General features: G+C 44.2%; 1 protein-coding gene across 1 annotated transcript in view; it reads left to right on the forward strand.

Annotated features, from left to right (window-relative positions):
• The window catches only part of LOC119033407 (protein bicaudal C homolog 1-like), a 69955-nt gene that overhangs the window by 44399 nt on the left and 6669 nt on the right, over positions 1–18887 (forward strand). Inside the window, exons 7-16 of the mRNA XM_037123439.1 lie at positions 4597–4779; positions 7604–7855; positions 9323–9454; positions 11683–11887; positions 14301–14462; positions 15913–16100; positions 16203–16344; positions 17907–18060; positions 18591–18750; positions 18847–18886. Of these exons, the coding sequence (XP_036979334.1) occupies positions 4597–4779; positions 7604–7855; positions 9323–9454; positions 11683–11887; positions 14301–14462; positions 15913–16100; positions 16203–16344; positions 17907–18060; positions 18591–18750; positions 18847–18886 (1618 nt within the window). The remainder of the gene's footprint in view (positions 1–4596; positions 4780–7603; positions 7856–9322; positions 9455–11682; positions 11888–14300; positions 14463–15912; positions 16101–16202; positions 16345–17906; positions 18061–18590; positions 18751–18846; position 18887) is intronic.

Consider the following 18887-nt stretch of genomic DNA (forward strand, 5'->3'; position numbering starts at 1 on the left):
AACAAAGAATCAAAGTGTCATCGTATGTTTTTGCCAAATGTATTGCAGCTTCAGTGTTTGCCCACACGACCCTGGTGACCCTGTCGAACTTGTGAGCAGGCGATGTGTTTTGTGCATTAGCACGCCGCCGTTAATCTGTGTTGAAGAGGGCGAGACAGATCAGCTCTCCGGATGCGGAATAACCCTGCAGAGTTCAATCACATTGAACTTTGATGTGTGAAATCGCAGGGCTCGCCGCTGCTCTGCCAGCCTGACAGAGGAGGTCGGATCAGCCGCTCTATTCTCTGTCCTCACTGGAATAATACGAGCAGCAGAGAAGCAGGGATGCTGCTCGGTGCTGGGACAGTGCAGAGATTAATTACAGGATAAAACTGTGTGTAATTAACACATTTGTTAACTGCTGTTGTTGTTGCCTCTGAGCCACGCCAGCCCTTATCATCGATGTTCACGACCCTACCCACGCCATTTCCTGTTCCCCCGGCTCCTGACAACACAAATTTCGGCTGGTGAATTTCCCCCCAGCTGCAGCCTCAGAGCACCCGTTTTTTGTATCAAGGGGGCGTCCACACCAAGAATGATAACTATGACAAAGACTAAAAATCTGTTGTTTTAAAAATTGTTCTAAATCACATTTTAACTATAGAAATCCATCTGTATTTACGGGACCATCGACCATCTTGATTCTGGGGACATTTTACTGCAAAATAGCATTGTTGAACTGTTTATAATGTTGATGTCTCTTTCATGTCAAACGAATAGATGATATTTAGAAAGGACTTTTTAGAAGATCTACTCTAAGGCCCAGATCACACAGAGACTCATTGCTGCAGGAGCACAGTAGCTTCTAAAAACCCCTATGAAAATCAAAGCATGGTGCAGGAGAGGGGCGCACACAAATGTACCATCGAAAAACACTGATTAGGCCTTCAGAGTGTTTCTAGTGATGCATCTCAGTGTCATCTGCCTTTTAATAATTTAGTCTTTGTAAATTATACAGCGTCTTAAACACTTTTATAATATCAGGCAAATTACTCATTATAAAACAGTGTTTAACCCAAGATATTCTGCCAAACGATCAGCATGATAATTGATGTAGACTCATACGAAACAAATAAAGAGTGGCAGATTTTCCAGCTTCCTCTCATGTTTGGAGACTTTTGAAAACCTCTTGGAGCAGATCCGGACTCGATGGTGGCCATCGTTCATCAGTGTGGATGTTCACATCGTTCCCACAGTAGTTATCTCGATAGTGATCATTCTCAGTGTGGACGGCCCTTTAGTCAGAAATCTTGTTGTCGGTCACTTGCTGGCTTCAGGTGCATCACTCCAAACTTCCTCAGCGAACATAACATCAGACTCAAGACGGCCAAGTTCCCTACCTAATCCTAGCAGTGGAAGCGCTCCAGGGTTACAGTAGGTAATTGTGCACTCCAGGCACAGTTTCAGCGCTTCCTCAAAGCCGCAGGCACCATTCCTGACCTATTCCCAGACCACTTCCCCTAGAGCAATTGTAAAACACAAACGTGATCCTCGGCCCCTTTGGCAGGCCCATCTCCAGCTCGTTTCCTCGCCTCTCCTCTCCGTGTTCAGTTTCAGTCTGACTGGAAGCCCGACCTCCAGCCTCAGCTCTGTGGGCGGAGGAGCTCTATGATCATGAGAAGTGTTACATCCCTGAACTTTTGCTTTATTTCAACACTTCAGGAGTTTGTCTGCAGTGGACACGTTCCTCCACTGTGGACTGACCAACACTAACACAGGCTGCGTGTACAAACGAGAAGGACTGCACGATGGAGAGGAAGGAGAAGGTCATGCTGCATATTTGTGCAGTGTGTATTGGCAAGCCTCCGCTGTATGCATACCCATACCTCTCCGTGCTTAATGGTTATTTTCATAAGCAGAGAAGCCGCAACCCACTACATCTACTTCATTTTTGCTATGACTGGGATTAAAAAAAAATAAGAATAATCAAACCTAACTGCAACAGCGTTGTACGGAGGGGTTTAAGATATAAGCTGTAGAGAACCACGGGGATTGTTCCGCCCTCCAAAGAACACGCAGTCAGCGGATGACGAGGGCGGATCAAAAAGACAGGTTTCCCTCTCGGTCAGGAACCAGACTTTGATACTCACCTCATTCCTTTATGTCCACATATCCTGCATGCTGTTCCATATATCCACTGGAAACACATGACGAGACAGTCCTTCCATACACAGCTTTAATTGAATAATAATAATAAATACTACGTTTAATGAACATTTATTGTTTTTGAACCAGTTTTGCAACATTTTGGAAAATCCTTAGTAACTTATTAAGCAATAATAATAGGTATTAGAGCGGTACTTGATAAAATCCCTAACCCAGATTTTCGTTATTGAATGATTTGCCGTCACCAATCGCTCACAGGACGAGGATCGTTATATCTTGAGTCCTGAGATCGAGTTGCCAGAACTTGCGCCCCAAGGTATCATAGAGGTTTGGAATGAGGTGGATGTTTGGTTGGATTAATTTGTGTAAAATAGACGTGTAAAACAGACAAGTTGCTGTTGTAACCTGTAAAACTGCGGCTAAACCAAATTTTCTTGGCTCCAGTTCCATGTTGAGTAGATTGATCACTCCACTCGTCTAACTCTCGCCAAGATATGTTAAAAATTCCCTGCTGGGATGTATTTTATAAATCACGGTGTTGCATCCTTTTGATAAACTGCTGGTGCACGTGTCTTGGAAGGTTTTTGGATGTTGAGGTCAAATATCTGCGTTTAGTGAGCCTAAAAACAATTAACTGAGACCGCTAATCGCGTTTCTCGCCAAGCCAGAGCATCAGGAATGAGACTCGACAATCAAGTGTCTTTCCCCAGAATCACTTGCTACACCTTCAGTGCAGCTTGGTTTTAGTTTGGAATTATTTTGACAGGAGATTTTCACCAAAATGATTTAAATATGCCTGACTTCAAGACATTTTCCCAGTATAAACAATAACAAAAAAAATGTTTCCCGGATGACGGAAAACCCTAAAGCACCGCACTGGAAAATGCGAAAAGAAGGAGGATTTATTCCGTTTTCTTGACTTCCTCCCGTTGAGGTTGCCAGTGCACGACAGTGTACAACATGCTGTGTGTTTGGTCCTGGGTGGCCTTCAGACCACATCCTCCTCCTCAATCTCTCCAGAAACCAGAAGTGGCTGGGGTCGTGCCTTCTCCCCTGAGCTGCATTAGTGATGTACGTAATGTCCCTTTTAACGCTCACACGTACTACAGTGGACTTACACGCTCTACTGTTTTCGCGAGGCATTCTTGGGCGGAGATCTGTTTGAGTCTGGTTGTTGAGGTGATGGATTCTCAGGGGGATTTTTTTTTCCCCCCCGAGCTCTCAGAGGTGGAGCTGACGGGCAGGTGATGAAAGGTCTGGCCAGTTGCTTTACCTCGGAGGTATTTTCATTTTTCTTCATCTCTCACCCTCGTGTCGGGGCGAACCGAGGCTCTGTAACAGCGCGTTCAGATTGAATGCATGTGAAACTCGTGTCTGCCAGGTAGACGCTTTGAAAAAGAGCTGAGGTCAGCTCCGCCATAAAAATCAGCCTATTCTTCATTCAGCGCTCGAACTCCCGCTGCTCTGCTTGTCCTCTCCTGCGTTTCCCTCAGCGCTGACCTAAATTTTCCCGAGCCCTCCCGAGAGCGAGCGCTGAAACGTGATATAAATGTAAGGCCAGAGCGCATATGGGACTGATCAGGGTTGCATTTCTTTGGTCAGAGCAATTCATGCTGCTTGCCCTTCACTGGCAGCCAAAACCATAGTGGCGCTCTGCCCGAGAGTCACTGTTTGGATAACACTGCGTGTGTGTGTGTGTATGAGAGAGAGAGAGAGAGAGTGGGTATTCATTCTCCTCTGTGTGTGTGTGTGTGTGTGTGTGTGTGTGTGTGTGTGTGTGTGTGTGTGTGTGCGCGTGCATTCCCATCAGTTTGTCTCTGTATGGGTGTGTGCCTCTAATGCATGCATAAGTATGTGTACGCATGAAGCCTGTCTGCGTCTCTTCAGTCTGAGTGACTGCTGTGATACAAACGAGAGGCGCTGATGGTCTGTTGTTGCTCCTGTGGTTTGATTCACTGACTCGAAATTAATGTGCGAGAGTGAACCAGAAGACCCACTGACGCTTCGCAGGACTTTTTAGAAACCATAATGTTTAAATCAAAAACCTCCCGTGCGATAGCTCTGCAGCGCCGACTGTAACAAAGGGTGTCTCTCTCATTTCTGGCACTGCTGACCTCATTTTTGATTAACATCTCTGGATTTATTTGAGCGGACAGATTCCAAGTTTTGCCACCTTCTGCTCAGGGAGGGATTGTTATGTCTGCGCGTCACTTCACATACGTCTGCACTATGTAAACAAAGCACCCTTTTTTTTCACGTCTTTGTCCAAATGGTCTTAATCAGCCTGAAAGACTGGTGCAAGCCGACATGTTGCGCCCTGTTATGATTCTGTGAAGAGATCTGATCCAGCTTTATGTAACTGGGCTGTTTCAGCAGCCACCATGATGTGTCAACGACACCATGATTTTTTTCTCACTCTCCTCTCCCTCCTTCTGTTGCGCCATATTGCAGGAGCTGCTCCCCCTCGTGCTGTCGTTCGAGCTTCCCGCCATCATGCAGTCCGACCCCAGCTCCCCCACCGTGCAGCACATCTCGCAGACCTACAACCTCACAGTCTCCTTCAAGCCTCCGACCCGCCTCTACAGGGCGACGGGCGTGGTCCGCGGCTCACAGAACAACGCCAACGCCGTCAAGGTGAGGAGGGCCCTGTGATCTGGGAGTGAATAATGGATTGGAGTTAAAAGGGGAGTGCATGGAAATTGAAGATTTTGCAGAGGAATATGTAAATGTAAATACATAATTCTGTATTGTCGAGTCATTCTGAACAATACAATCAAACTGAATCATAACATTTGTTGCCCTCAAAGTGAAAACCGCCGTGAAATTAGATTTAAAGGTCACGGCCTATATTTATATAGTTCTTTAACCCAAAGGGCATCACAGTTATTCAATAAAAAAACGTCCAAATTCTCAGAATCCAGCTTGTTAAGTGTGAGTATTTTCTGACTCCTTTACTCCTCTATGAAATTAAACTAAACATCTTTGGGTTGTGGTCGAAACGAGATATTTGAGAACGTCATCTGATCCACATTTGTCATCACTTTCTGACCTTTTATGGACCAAACAGCTGTTCAAGTAAGCGACAAAAGTTGCAGCCCTAAACATAAAATAGACATGAAGCCATTAGCAGAGAGGCATCCACGTCTTTTTTGTTAAATGAATGATTTTTGTCATTTAACTCAGAAAAGACATCTTAGAGTTGGTTGTTCTGTCTGACATTTGGTCAAAAATCCCCAAACGTTCACTTTACAAACATACAAAATAAAGAAAAGCAGCAAATCTTCACATTTTAGAGGCTTGAATTCAAATCAAAACTTTCAGGGGTTTGTCAGTGGCTCCATCGTTTCAGTATTGATGCCTTTTTGCCATTTGAGAGAAAATTGTGTTGGTTTGTTTCCCGATAGTGACTGCACACTATGCAATAATAATAATAGTAATGATATAGATTCTGTTTAAGTTTGGATTTGGTAGAGGACAAAGGAGAGACTTCCAGAGACATAAAGGTCATCGGTTCAACCCTCCCAGCAGCCACTGTGTGTGTGTCCTGTGAGACGCTTGAATAACTACCTGTTCCCTGACCTGTGCGCTCGTTGTCAGTCATGCCTGTGGAACAATATTTGCACTTACACCCTCACTCTTCTCCACCCGTTTCCATGGTGAGCCGCAGACCAGGAAAAAGGTATCCAGGGCTACACGGTGTCAAAAACCACCACCAACACTGTCAGCGTTCCTCACTTTTTCTCATATAAACTGCTTCATTACCTTCAGCACCACAGGGGCTGGAGAGTGCTGAGAGAAGTTTGGGAGCTGGTGCTGGACGGCTGCTGGGTCAGCTCTAATCTAAGTGAGGGGAAACGGCCCCACTACTGTAGCTCGGCTTCACGTTTAACAAAACTGAGCTAATTTCAATTGGACTGCATTTAACTCATACATATCCCTGTCTATCCCTGCATCTATCCATTCATGCATGCTTGAATTTGTATGCTAGAGTGTATCTCTGCACATTCCTGTGTTCTGTGTCCAGTTATAGGCACACATACTCTTATGTATGCAGCAGCACGGCCTCCTGAGTGTGTGGTAGGTCTGAAGGGTCAGTCTGGATCGGGAAGCGAGCCAGATAAATGCTCGAGGATTAGAGGAATATGTGTGCTATGTAATGTGGTGGTGTGAGACCCTTGGAACACCTCCGAGGATTGCCAAAACCACTGTGGATTGTTGTGTTCTGCTGGCCGCAGCGTGTGAATTCCCATTGCACGCTGGAAATGACTTACTGTACTGGGCCAAGAGATGGCTTGAGGAGGCGTAGCAGAGACATCGAGGAATGAGAGCGTTCGACTGGCCAGCAGATACAGTGGAAAATATAACAGTTTCCCACTGGTTTTATAGAAAACTTTGGTGTTGTTTCTGGGCAGCATGGCTCGACTGCTCTCCTCGTGATCTGGCTGATGCTCTGAAAATAGATTAGTTTTAGTTTTGGTCTTTGTTCTTTCATGTGATTTCAATCATACAGTTGGATTTTTAATTTATTCATTTTTTTTAGCTCGAATGATATATCTCAGCAATCGCTGGACTGTCCTGAAGTTTTTTATTGACATTCATGATCCTAAGAGGATGTTTAATGATGACACCAGCAATCCTCAGACTTTTCCGGTAGCACATATGATATATGATATATTAAATTTGATATAGACATTAATATTTCTCTGAGGAGGAATTGTACTAACTTTAGCAATCATTACTCTAACATGGTAAACATGGTAAACACAAAACCTTCTTTACATCTGCATGTCGGCATCGTCAGTGTGTGTTACCATTTAGCTCAAAGCACCGCTGTGTCTGTACTGTTCATAGTTTCAGAGACGAATGAATGAAATGATAATAACAAATGGAATGGCACATACCTCCACCAAGGTCTTTTGGTACTCACTCATAGATACCAGTCACCTACATGCAACTGATTTTTTTTTTTTTACATCAACATTCATTATCCTCTGAGAAGTTATTAAAATTGCCAACAAAAACAAAAAAAAAGTCATATCTTGCAATTTTAAAGTGATAAAAAAGATTCTGGATCCACCCCCTCATCTAGATCTGCAGTAAAACTGAAAGTCTTTTTCTGGGCTGAGACTCAGCCTCCATCCAGGTTTCAAGGAAATCTGTTGATCTTTTGTGTAATCCTGCTGACAGACAAACCAACCAAAAAAACATACCAGCAAACAGACACCACTGGAAAAAAAATAACCTCTTCGGTGAAGGTAATGATAGACCTTTTAAAACACGGTTACAAAGGACTTTACAGTGACAACCCTAAGATACTGAAAACACAGAGAGTAAAACAATCCAAAAGTTATAAATACAAAGGGAGTTAAATTAACTCAAATGTCATAAAACAAATGAATCACAAAGAGCAATTATAAAAAGTGTTTTTAAAAAAATAACTTTATCTTCATCTCCACAGAGGGGCACAGCTCTGCTGCTGGAGCACCTGGCTGGCAGCCTGGCGAGCACCATCTCCGTCACCACCCACCTGGACATTGCGCCCCAGCACCACCTCTTCATGAAGGGACGCAACGGCAGCAACATCAAGCACATCACCCAGAGAACGGGTGCACAGATCCACTTCCCTGACCCCAACAGCCCGCAGAAGAAATCCACAGTGTACATTCAGGGCACCATCGAATCTGTCTGCCTGGCACGGCAGTACCTCATGGTGTGTAGCTTGATTGTGAGCGTGCATGAGAGTGTTTACCCCATTGGTTTAAAAGATTCATTTTAACCTTGACGCTCTGTTTATGTGGTGAAAGGATGGCATTGGCAATATATTCCTTACATATACAGATCCCCTGCGCTGTGTGGCTATAATGGCTGTCATTGTTTCGCTAACATCATCATGGTATGTGTGAATGATGCGTGGGTTTGAGATTGGGTTTAGAGACATAAACCATGATTGCCTGTCGGGGTTTTGAATAGCCTTGGGAGAGATTTGCTTGGCTCTGCTCAGTGCTGCTGAAATGTCCAGATATACGGCAATCTGTAGACGACTCAAGGTTAGCCTGCATGTCAAGAAGGACACACACACATTTGCATCAGCTTGGCATGAGCTCCTTAGGTCCTCACTGTGTACAGATTATCCCTGTTGGTGTTAATGGTACTGGTTTGGCTTGCTCACACAGTCGATTTTGATGGGTTTGAATTTCAGCCCCGTCTGTAATTCAGACGTCCGCACATAACCATTAGTTTTCAGAGTAGGAGGAAGCGCCTCGCATTTAAATTTCTGTTGGTTAAAAATGCTCTGCGGTCATTCTTGTTGTGTTGCCTGCGACCGCTGAGGCTACCCTTATCTGAATTACTAAGGAATATAATCAGACGTCTGTTTCAAAAATGTGTAGAAGTGATGGCTGTTTAATTACCGTGGGCTAAAAAGCTTCTGCTGAGCTGGTGCGTTTAAGACATCTCGGGCGTAAACAGCTCTGGCTCTCTGTGTGGAGATCCATAATGTGGGGCAATAATTCTGCCAGAGCTGCCTTCTCTTTGTCTGCGGTCTCCCATTTGGCCCCAAAGACATTTAGCAAATGCCAAAGTTGTTGCAGCGACCAAACATGACTTTCTCTCGGTTGTGGACACACAAGAAGGAGCCTCTCGCTGTCTGTCTGGAGAGAGGGAGAGTGTGAAGAAACGATTTATGAGAGAGGAAAAGCGCAGAAGGATGAGGATGAAGAGGCGTGGGGGGTGTAGAAAGCAGAAGACTGGACGTACCAGAGGGGGAGAGAGGAGTCGCTCTCCAGTAGCGTACTGTGTGATTTGGCCTCTTCCAGCCAGACTGTAGATTACAGCTCAAATCTCAGGCCCTGTCAGAGCCAGCCGGGCTCTATACTCTGCTGCTAATTACACCCACTCACAATAGGAGCGCTGTCCAGCACTCGAGCCCAAAATATAGATGTCTGTGGCGGTTGTGGTGGTGATCATGCAAAACAGATTGCTCTTGGCGGAATTTCCCCAAGCTCTGTGTGGGACGGATCCAGCAATGAATCTTGTATTTATTGGTACAGCTGAAATGTGGGTCAACAAATGGTAAAACATTAAAGGACAATTTACTACCGTTATGAGAAAAGAGTCTATAGGATACAGAAACACCGATATGTTACAGTAACTTTTTTATTTTGTGTTTGCTCCACAGGGCTGCCTGCCTCTGGTATTAATGTTTGACATTAAAGAGGACATTGAGGTGGAGCCCCAGTGTATCACGGCGCTCATGGAGCAGCTGGATGTCTTCATCAGCATCAAACCGAAGCCAAAACAGCCCAGCAAGGTATGACGGCAGGATTACGCTCGCACGGCAGGGAAGGTCTTTTAGGGGATTTCTAGTCATTCTAGGTGCAGGGTCAGACAGACCGCTCATCCACGGTGGTTTCTCCAACGGTGCACACAGAACCAATTTCATTTTCAGTGATGTTGATTATTACGTATATAGACAAAATGGATTCTGGTAAAAGTATGAAGATACGTAGCTTTAGACATTCAATGGCAATATTACATTTTAACCATTTAGTAACCTCATCATGTGTTGGATTCGTGTTAGGTGAGTTATTTTTGAAATCTGCAACCATAATTCAGATTTATGATATTATTCAAAAGTTCTTCAAGTCCTAAAACATGATGACAACAGCAAAGCTTCACTCAAAAACCTCAGCGAATGTGAAAAAAACTGTTTTGCACTTGGAACTGACACCTTTACTTGACAGTCTTTTTTTAATCAGCGATGTTTAACCATAGAATGGACAGTACTGATGGAATGAATAAACATAAACCTCCATTAAAATGCAAGTGCAGAGAGAAAACACATCCAAACTTTTCACCCTGAGAAAAAAACTAGCTGCCGTCCTACTTGTTTAAATGCTGCGTCAGGCGGACGGAGGGGGAAAAAAAAAAAAAAAAGACTACCAAGAAACAAATAAGCCTCTGTTCCATGTGAGAATTACTCTCCGTCAAATGTCTCGGCATGACATTGGAATAAATTGTAGTCCACCATGTCACTTTTCATCACTTTTTCATGGAATATGAAAAAGAAAAGCTGGAACGTTGTCCTGAAGGGACTCGTGCCATACCAACACTGAGAAGAGTTTTGGCAAACCGACATCTGCCCACAGCAGGAAATCACAGCCGGCTGCCGCGCACGTTTCACCTGATGGAAGGGAAAACTTTATTTATACCTCAGCTGTTCCAACCAAAACAGTTACTGACTTGATTTAAATGTGTCCTTAGAAGTTTAATCAGTAAATTAGAGGGTGTGCTCATTCACTTTTTTAGTAAACAGCCTGTAGTGGCCACAAAATCTCACAGCGACTGTGTTTCACACCTGTTATATTCGAAGCCAACCTCTGAAGTTAGTCATGGTCTACTTCACTGCAACGCACGTTATTACTAATCATATTTCACCGTTTGGCCCCATCCTGACTGTCTCTTCGAGGTGCCCACGTCCCGCCCAGAGCCCGGGGCTCGATGCCCAAACCTGACAGGCTCGAGGGGACTGGTGCAGAGGTGCCAGAGTAAACACCGACCCAGCCCAGATCCTCTTAAGAACCCTTCACTTAAACATTTTAACGAGGTGACAGCAGTAATCCAAAAGGCCCGTCCAAATCGCCGAGTCGTAGCCCTCCATGTTCCCAGCACTTTGGGAGAGCCTGAAGGAAAGTTTGTGTTGGGAAAGAGCAAAAAAGAAAACTGGGAAGAGCCAGGACATGATTTGTGCTCACGTTCATTTTTTATTTGATGTTTATGAGTTGCGAGGCTTCCTGGTGATGTGGAAAATGTAGAAGTCAGTGATGGAGAGCCTTTTTCCTGTTTATGATTCTCGTTGATTTATTCCTTTACAGTCAACGAATCGCTGAGAAGCATTGCCTCATATTTTCTCCACGCGTATGAGTAGCTGTGTTTAAATGGACAATATTCAATCACGCTGATTAGAGATTCCTACTTAGCGATTTACGTCAGCAATACAGATGTGTGTTTACACACCCCGAGCATTTGATCAGAATTTCACTTTTCTAACATCTGCAAAGTGGATCCATCTGCTGACAAGCATCTAATCTGCTGGAAACACAACAGAAGTTTATTTTCTAACTTTGATGAGAATATTTAGTTTATCCGTTAATTTGTCCGTCAGTGCACTTTTCACATTCATGTTTATTGAGCTTTCATTAGCTAATGTTGTGATGTAAGCGTTAACGGTCCTCTTGAGTGGGATCAGGCCACAGAAAGAATATATTTGATAGTGTTTTATTAGGTTCCATGTAAACGCAGCCATTGTGTGTGTGTGTTATGTAATTGATGGAGCAACGCTTTTTCTCATGTCTCCTCTCTCCCACACTGCCTCCATGTTTATCCTTCTAATCTACCCTTAATTCCCTCTTCCTTCCTCCCCTTTATGTGTGTCTCCCCCTCATCCTCCCTCTAACTCCCTATCTCTGGTGCCAACATTCCCTACTCTATCTCAACCCTCACTCCTTTTCCCGCCCCCCTCTCCCCATCCATTCTCAGTCTGTGATAGTCAAAAGCGTGGAGAGGAACGCCGTGAACATGTACGAAGCCCGGAAATTCCTCCTGGGCCTGGAGAGCAACGGGGTGTCGTCCTCCTCGCCCTCCGTGGCGCTGAATCCCGCCACCAACGGCCCGTCCCCGTCCCTCATCTGCCCCGTTGGCCTGGACATCCTGGCCTCAGCTGGCCTGGGGCTGAGCAATCTGGGTAATGATGATGCTGTCCAACCTATGAAGGAAGTACTACAGTACTTGTGTTGTATAAGATGGATTTGTGAAAAAAAAAGATAAGAAACGAGCCTCATTTGCATTCACGATTAAATGTCTTTGTAAAGAAATTAATGTCCTCGTACATCAAAGTCTGGACCAGTGACATCTTAAGAAGAGCCAGCCATATCTGAACCAGATCCCCTAACAGTTATCACCTGGTTCATGGCGTCACTGAATACAGTAGAATTTCAAATCAGCCTTAAATATCCTCTCAGCAACCCACATAAATCACAGCTGGTGACTCATGCCGCCGTCGTTTCTGTACAGTAGCAGTTGTTTGTCTTCGCATCTTTCCAAGAATCGAGGAATCTTCGATCACCGAACCATCAGAAAATAACCTCAATTTCAATGCGCCACTCCGAATGGATCGTGAGCTTATGAATCATGGGATGATGAACGGTTAGAATCGCGTAGGAGTTTGTTTTTCTGCAGCGCTGACCTCAACATGAAGGCAACAGAGTTCAGCCTGGAACAGATGTCAGGATTTTTTTCGTTCTCCAATGGTGACTTTTAATTGAATTTTAGTAAGAGTAGTATTATAAGATAAACGTTTAGGCCCTGTTATCTGCCTTTTTGCTTTTACAAGACATATTTTTTCGGGCTCGGGCTTTAAAAAAACATGCAAACAAGGACATGAGTAATGCATCAGTGGCAGAGGGAGAATCAGATAGTGGAGAAAGCTGACAGGAAGTAGCTCGTGGCTATAAACACTCACTGGCAGAAGATCCATCACAGTTTATCTGCAGATAGAAATACTGTTTGTGTTGTTCCGCTATATTACTAAATGTTAATCCCAGCAAATCTACATTGTATTACTTAGACAATGTATTTCCATAATTTAAAAGGGCAATTCCACCATTTTGTTACATTCAGCTGTGTTTACAGGTCTTGAGGAAGAACAACTGCATATGTGAAGAAGTAGTTTTGTAACCTTTTGTGGGTCCAGAGGAAGCTGCATGTAATCTGATAGATTTATGCCAGTAATGTCACTCAGTGGCTAAATTGCATTGTGGGTAGTGTAGGCGCCAGGTTTTGATAAAGAAGAATAATAAAGGACATTTTGGTGAACTGTTTTTGAACTGTCCATAACGAGTCCAACAGTCTCACAGGAGTGCAATGATAGACCAGTGGACTGCTTTTCAAAACCTGGTGCCTACATTACCCACAATGCCACAGAGTGACATCGCTGTACAAGATGCATCAGAAGAGAAGTAGCAGATTTATCGGCAACTAAAACTACACAAATTCTAATAATCAACCAGGTCAATCATCACTTCATCCATCTTTTACAGTATATACATGCATACAATTAATGTTTACAAGTTACTTTTTCTTGTACTTTTGATACTAAAGTATGTTTATTGACAGAAAATTACTTTTAATACTCAATAACATTAAATATCAGATTTGTTAAGACTTTTCCTCAATTACAAATCATGCAGGTGACTTTAAATTTTACCAAAGTAATATTTTAACACAGTTTTACTCAAGCGGGACTTTTGAATATGCCTACAATTAGTGAAGTTAATTAGTGAACCTTTTAAGGAATATGACAGTATTTTGATAATATTTGTGATGTGTTTGTTTTTGTTTGTTTTCTGCTTCCATGGAGTTATAAGTGTGTCGGAGATCTGAGGTAGGTGAACACTGACATTGGGTCTGTTTTCTCAAAAACATTCTGTCTGTTTTTGATGAGATACATACACATTTGTTTTCCAAATAACCTTTATTTTATGTTCTTGATTACCCACTAAATGAGACGTGATCTGAATAAATTTTACGAAATTGGTCACAAAACGCAACAACGTGCCATGAAGTCCCAGAACAGTTGAACTGGTCTCTTCCTGTCTCTTACACCCAGGGGCCCGGGGCTGAAGCTGTGGACGGCCACATCCTGGCCTTTAGTAATTGCTACATGCTTGTCTTCCTCAGATTACAGGCCAGTCTGCCAGAAGAATCCCTGGCCTTATTCCTGGAGCCAAACTAGCCCCTTGTTAAAGCCACAGACCTGCTTCTTTCTGTTTTCATACACTGTCTTTGGGTTTAGACACCAAGCACCACATTGTTGGTGCTCTTAAAAACACGGTTTTATTGGGTATGAGGACACACTATATATCTACTTTTTGCATCCACGACCTTGTAGAAAATGTAAGAAATTCTTCCTCTCATTTGCCGTCTGGTTGATGACAGTTGTGGAATTCCTGTTAAATAGCTGGAACACCGAGCTTATTTTCTGAGGGCCTCAGTGTAACATGTGATTAGTTTGAGAAATGGCTCCGCGTTTTTGACAGGACCACCGCTGGTCTGTCCGTCTCCTGTTCTCATCTTTCTTGCCTCTCTGTTCTCCTTAGGTTTCCTGGGTGCGACGGCGGCCCACTCCCTTGCCAACTCGGCTGCCCCGAACGCTGTCCTCAACAGCCTAAACTCCTCCATGAGCCCCCTCCAGACCCCGAGCCCCAGCACCCCGGCGCCCTCCCCCTCCCTCTGGCCCAGTTCACTCACCAGCACCCAAGGTCGGTATCGATTGTAGTCTCTGACCTTTACTTTCTCAGTGATCCCTTTTAATGTTTATCACTTTCTGCATCCAGAGAGTTTATACCATGCATCATAGAAAACTACTTGTTTGTAGTAGATTTAGACTACAATGTGTTCAGTTATTCCTTCTAAGAAACAACACATGGGTTTGAACCATTCCGGTATCGATTTGTGTGCATTTGGTCCAGAAGAAGGCAAACTACTAGTATGGAAATATTTATTTTAACATCAACATCTAGATGGTCTGTACATCTACACTTTACAAAATAGATGAATAACTAAATGTACTATACTGTAAAATTTCATTCAAAAACGGTACACCTCTCTATCTCTTTCTACGCCATGATTCAAACTGAGAACGTGCTGCATCTTTAAGCATGATCAAATGAAGGATTCCTATTTTATGTTCCTACATAGCCTAATTTTTTTATGCAGCGTAGCCCTCAGCGTGCTAGCTCACTGTAGCTTCCATAGCGTGCACACAACTTTATTTCAAGGCGCCACAACTTTGCCATCTTCTAACCCAAATCCTAAGTATTTCCAGCTTTTCGGGCTTTTTGGAATGTCAGGAGTGCAAAACACTCTCCCAGCGACCGAGTCGGGCTGTGAGATCTCGTCCATCATCCCCACATGCTTGTTGTTGAATTATTCGCTCAGTTCAGCTTGACCTACATTTCCTCCTCGATCGATGGAAGTAAGTTCAGTGAAGGAAGTCATTGAGTTTTCAGCTCGTCGGATGTCTGTAGATCACTCCTCATCTTTCTTCTTGTGGCTGGTGTGATGGTGCGTTCATGTGGTATCGGAATAATCTGGAAAAATGTATTTGTGACTGGGAAAATTCACACGAACACCCTTTTTTTTGTACATTTTTGTACACGAGTTGACGACATAACACTGAAACTCGGCTGACAAAAGGAAACATTTGGCTTATATGATCACTTTCCTTTGCTATTTTTTTTTTTCACTACAATACCAGAAACAGCTGTCGATGTGTTGTTTTGAACGCTCCGAGCGATACAATGCATTCATGTTGCTCCCACATTCTGACCTGACGTACATGAACACACCGATTTAGGAAGAACGACTTCCAAACTCGGGACGTGGGACTGTCTGATGAGCACATGAATGCGGCACTAGACATCCACCTTTCTGACTGAACACTTAGCGGTCATGTTGCATTGTGGGTAATCAAATTATGACTCAAACCCTGCTATTCTAATTCACTTCAGTACTCTGAGTTTGATAACATGTTACTTTGAGGATTCCTGGACTACTGACTACAGTTTCAGTTGTTTTATTCTAGTTTTTAAAAGTGTATAATGACAAACAGAAAGAAAGTTACAGATCTTTAGAATAATAATACACATGTCCCTTATGAACAACTAAAAGTTCAGAATTGTTCATGCTGAGCTCTTTTTCCGTCTTCAGGCTTCTCCTCTCAGCTGATGCTTCACCCGGCCACGCAGGCCACCCTGAGCAGCATCCTGCTGTCCGGCGTGCAGGGTTACACACAGAGCACTCCGTCTCCTCCGCCCGGCCTCGCCCCCATAGACAAGCAGCCCAACGGGGTCCCCGACTGCACCAAGGGCTCCTGCACTCTCAACGGACACGTCAAGGTCGGCTCATGTCTGTGCTGCGTTGCTCCGAGTTCACTTTGACTTTCTTGTTTAGTAAATTCAACTTGTCTTGTATGTATTTTTCTGCGCATGTGTGTGTAGCATCCTGGCTCAGTCTACGGGAGGATAGCAACTGCGTCACTTGCAGAGACTGTTTTGAGTCCAGCCCCGTGTGACTCGGTCCAGGAGGCCAGCGGACACAATCCATCAGAACCGCTGTCCAGCAAGTCCAGCCCAGATGAAGGTATAACAAGAGGCTCATAAAGAAAATCATTCGCACTATGCCAAATGTCCATCATTGCTCTTAATTTGTAGAAATAAGTCACTTCTTTTGTACTGGGTCAGAGAGAGTGAAGGACAAAGGACAGTTGTATATTACACTTCATGTGGCCACATAGCTGAGACTGTTTGCATGACATAAATCTCGTCATCTGCAAATTTTGTGAAGGCAAACATTTGACTCAATTTTGACTGTGCTGCTGTACAGACTGAAAACCAAAAACATCTCTGTGTATATAGTCATCTAATATAGTATAGAGCTGTTCCTGAACACATCTGTTTATCATATTAGGCTCTAAAGAATTTCAAAGGCCAGTTAAGGCACCTGCATTTCTTATCTTACCTGGAAATCAACCCCCCGTCTTCAAAAATAATCAAGACTGTCCTGTTCAAATTCACAAGATGTTATGAGAGCAGAGCACCTACATGCCTCTCATTAACTCAAGAATCCCTGTGTGTTTAAAAGTCAGTTCTAATTGAGGTTGATATTTCTTAATCTTCAACTATTTTCTTTGGCCTGGTATTTCTTTATGAAATCATAATCAGAGTTTTTCCGAAACATAACTTCTCCTATTAAAAGTCTGCTTATAGTTGGAGCCTTGCCCTCCACTGAGTCAGTTATTTTAAAGACACACTCAAAGTCTTGTGATTTATGTGCGATTGTAACCTTGGATAGACAACATTTTCGAGCTGTTAACATTTCTGACGCTGCCGGCGGCTCGGCCTTGCAGACGTAACATAAATGTCCAGTTCAAGCTTTTCCAGTTGAGATTTATGTAACCCTTAAACCCACTTTGAGGAAGAAATTCCTTGAATGAGCTGATTTCTCGATACAGTCTTCCCTCACTTCATGCTCCCTCTGACTGCGTTTATTGTGTTGGAACGGAGACAGATTAACTGCTGGTCTCCTAGCGGTTCAGAAAAGGCCCTTATTTCCTCTGCGACTTACACTCGCGGTTTTCCCCTCAAACTTTCACTCTCACGCGTCTCGGTTTCCCCCGCTGTTTTCCTGAGCCGGTCCTCCCCCGATGTGGTGCATCTCTGAAAAGGTTTTCCTCTCCCCTCCCTCGCCTCCCTCCTGTGTCCCAGAATGTGTTTGGACTGGCTCGCCCAGTCTGACTCGACTGGAGGGAAAAGGGGAGTGCAGGGAGATTGTTCAAACATCTAACCCCCGGGGAGCTTTGTTAGATTGACTGACATCATATTATTTTACGCCGTACAGTAAACCATGCACATCCAGATAGTCTTGATAATACACATGCGTTCGCCCTGTTACACGGAGCAGCTTCCTGTCAGGGTGAAAGTAGAGCGCGGAGAGAAAACCACATTATAATTACAGCTGCTGATTTTAATTAATCCAGGATTCAGCTGAGACTCGTCACACTTAAACACACCAAGCTACGCAGCGTCCCGTCTCCACTGACACTGACTCTTTTGTCTTCGCACTTCGCACTCGCCGGGGCCGAGTAACCAGAAAGGAATAAAACGGGATATTAAAAAAAACATCTGTGTTTATTTCCTTTTTAGGTTCTGACACATTCGTGGAAGTGGGCATGCCGAGGAGCCCCTCCCACTCCGCCAACGGGAGCGAGCTGAAACAGATGCTGGCTTCGTGTAAGACGTCATCGGGGAAACGACAGGCTGTGGAGCTCCTGCAGGGCACCAAGAACTCCCATTTACAGTATGTGTGAATGCAGAGATCATTTACAGCTTCCCGTCACGTTGAAGTCTTTAGCATCCCTTCTGAGATCGTTTACGGCTCATGCTGTTACAGTTTGGCAGGCTTGCATTCATTTCCCTTTCACACATGGACGAAGTGATAGAGTGGCAGAAACGCTCTGATGAGAGCTGCGTTCAGCGGAATCACAACCCAAGGATCCAGATTTTATTCATAAAAATTGGATTAAACTGGAGTGACAGACATCGTTGTTTTGTCTGTTGTGCTGGCTGGCATAAGGACTGGCTCACACACGCTCACCCTGGACAGCATGGTTATTGGATTAATCGACTGTTAATAATAACGAAAAAAACTGGGCCACAGTCAGATCTGATGAGCCAGGACCATTAATAGCCTCAGCCTCACCGTTATTTTGGCTGGCCAGCCAACGAGAATGCTTCATTCTCACAGCCGCACATTTTACCCTGCAGCTCCTCTGATTTGGATACAGTTGTTGTTTAGCCTCACTCACAGCTCTGTGTTTCTGTCAACAGCTCTGACTGTCTTCTCTCGGACGCTGAGTCCAGCTCGTCAGACAGTCCCGTGGCGGACAAGAGGGCACCGGGCAGCGAGCGAGCTGCTGAGAGGGCAGCGCAGCAGAACGAGAGGGAGAGAATCAGACTGGCACCACAGACCTCCTTCGCCAACATGCAGGTACACAAACACATCCATCTCACTCACACACACACACACACACAGTTTGGAGGGTACTAAGCAATAAACAAATAACACTGTCTGCTGTCCTTTCAGGCATTTGACTATGAGCAGAAAAAGCTCTTGGCCACCAAAGG

The sequence above is a fragment of the Acanthopagrus latus genome, chromosome 15, assembly GCF_904848185.1.
Source record: "Acanthopagrus latus isolate v.2019 chromosome 15, fAcaLat1.1, whole genome shotgun sequence".
Classification (NCBI taxonomy): Eukaryota; Metazoa; Chordata; class Actinopteri; order Spariformes; family Sparidae; genus Acanthopagrus; species Acanthopagrus latus.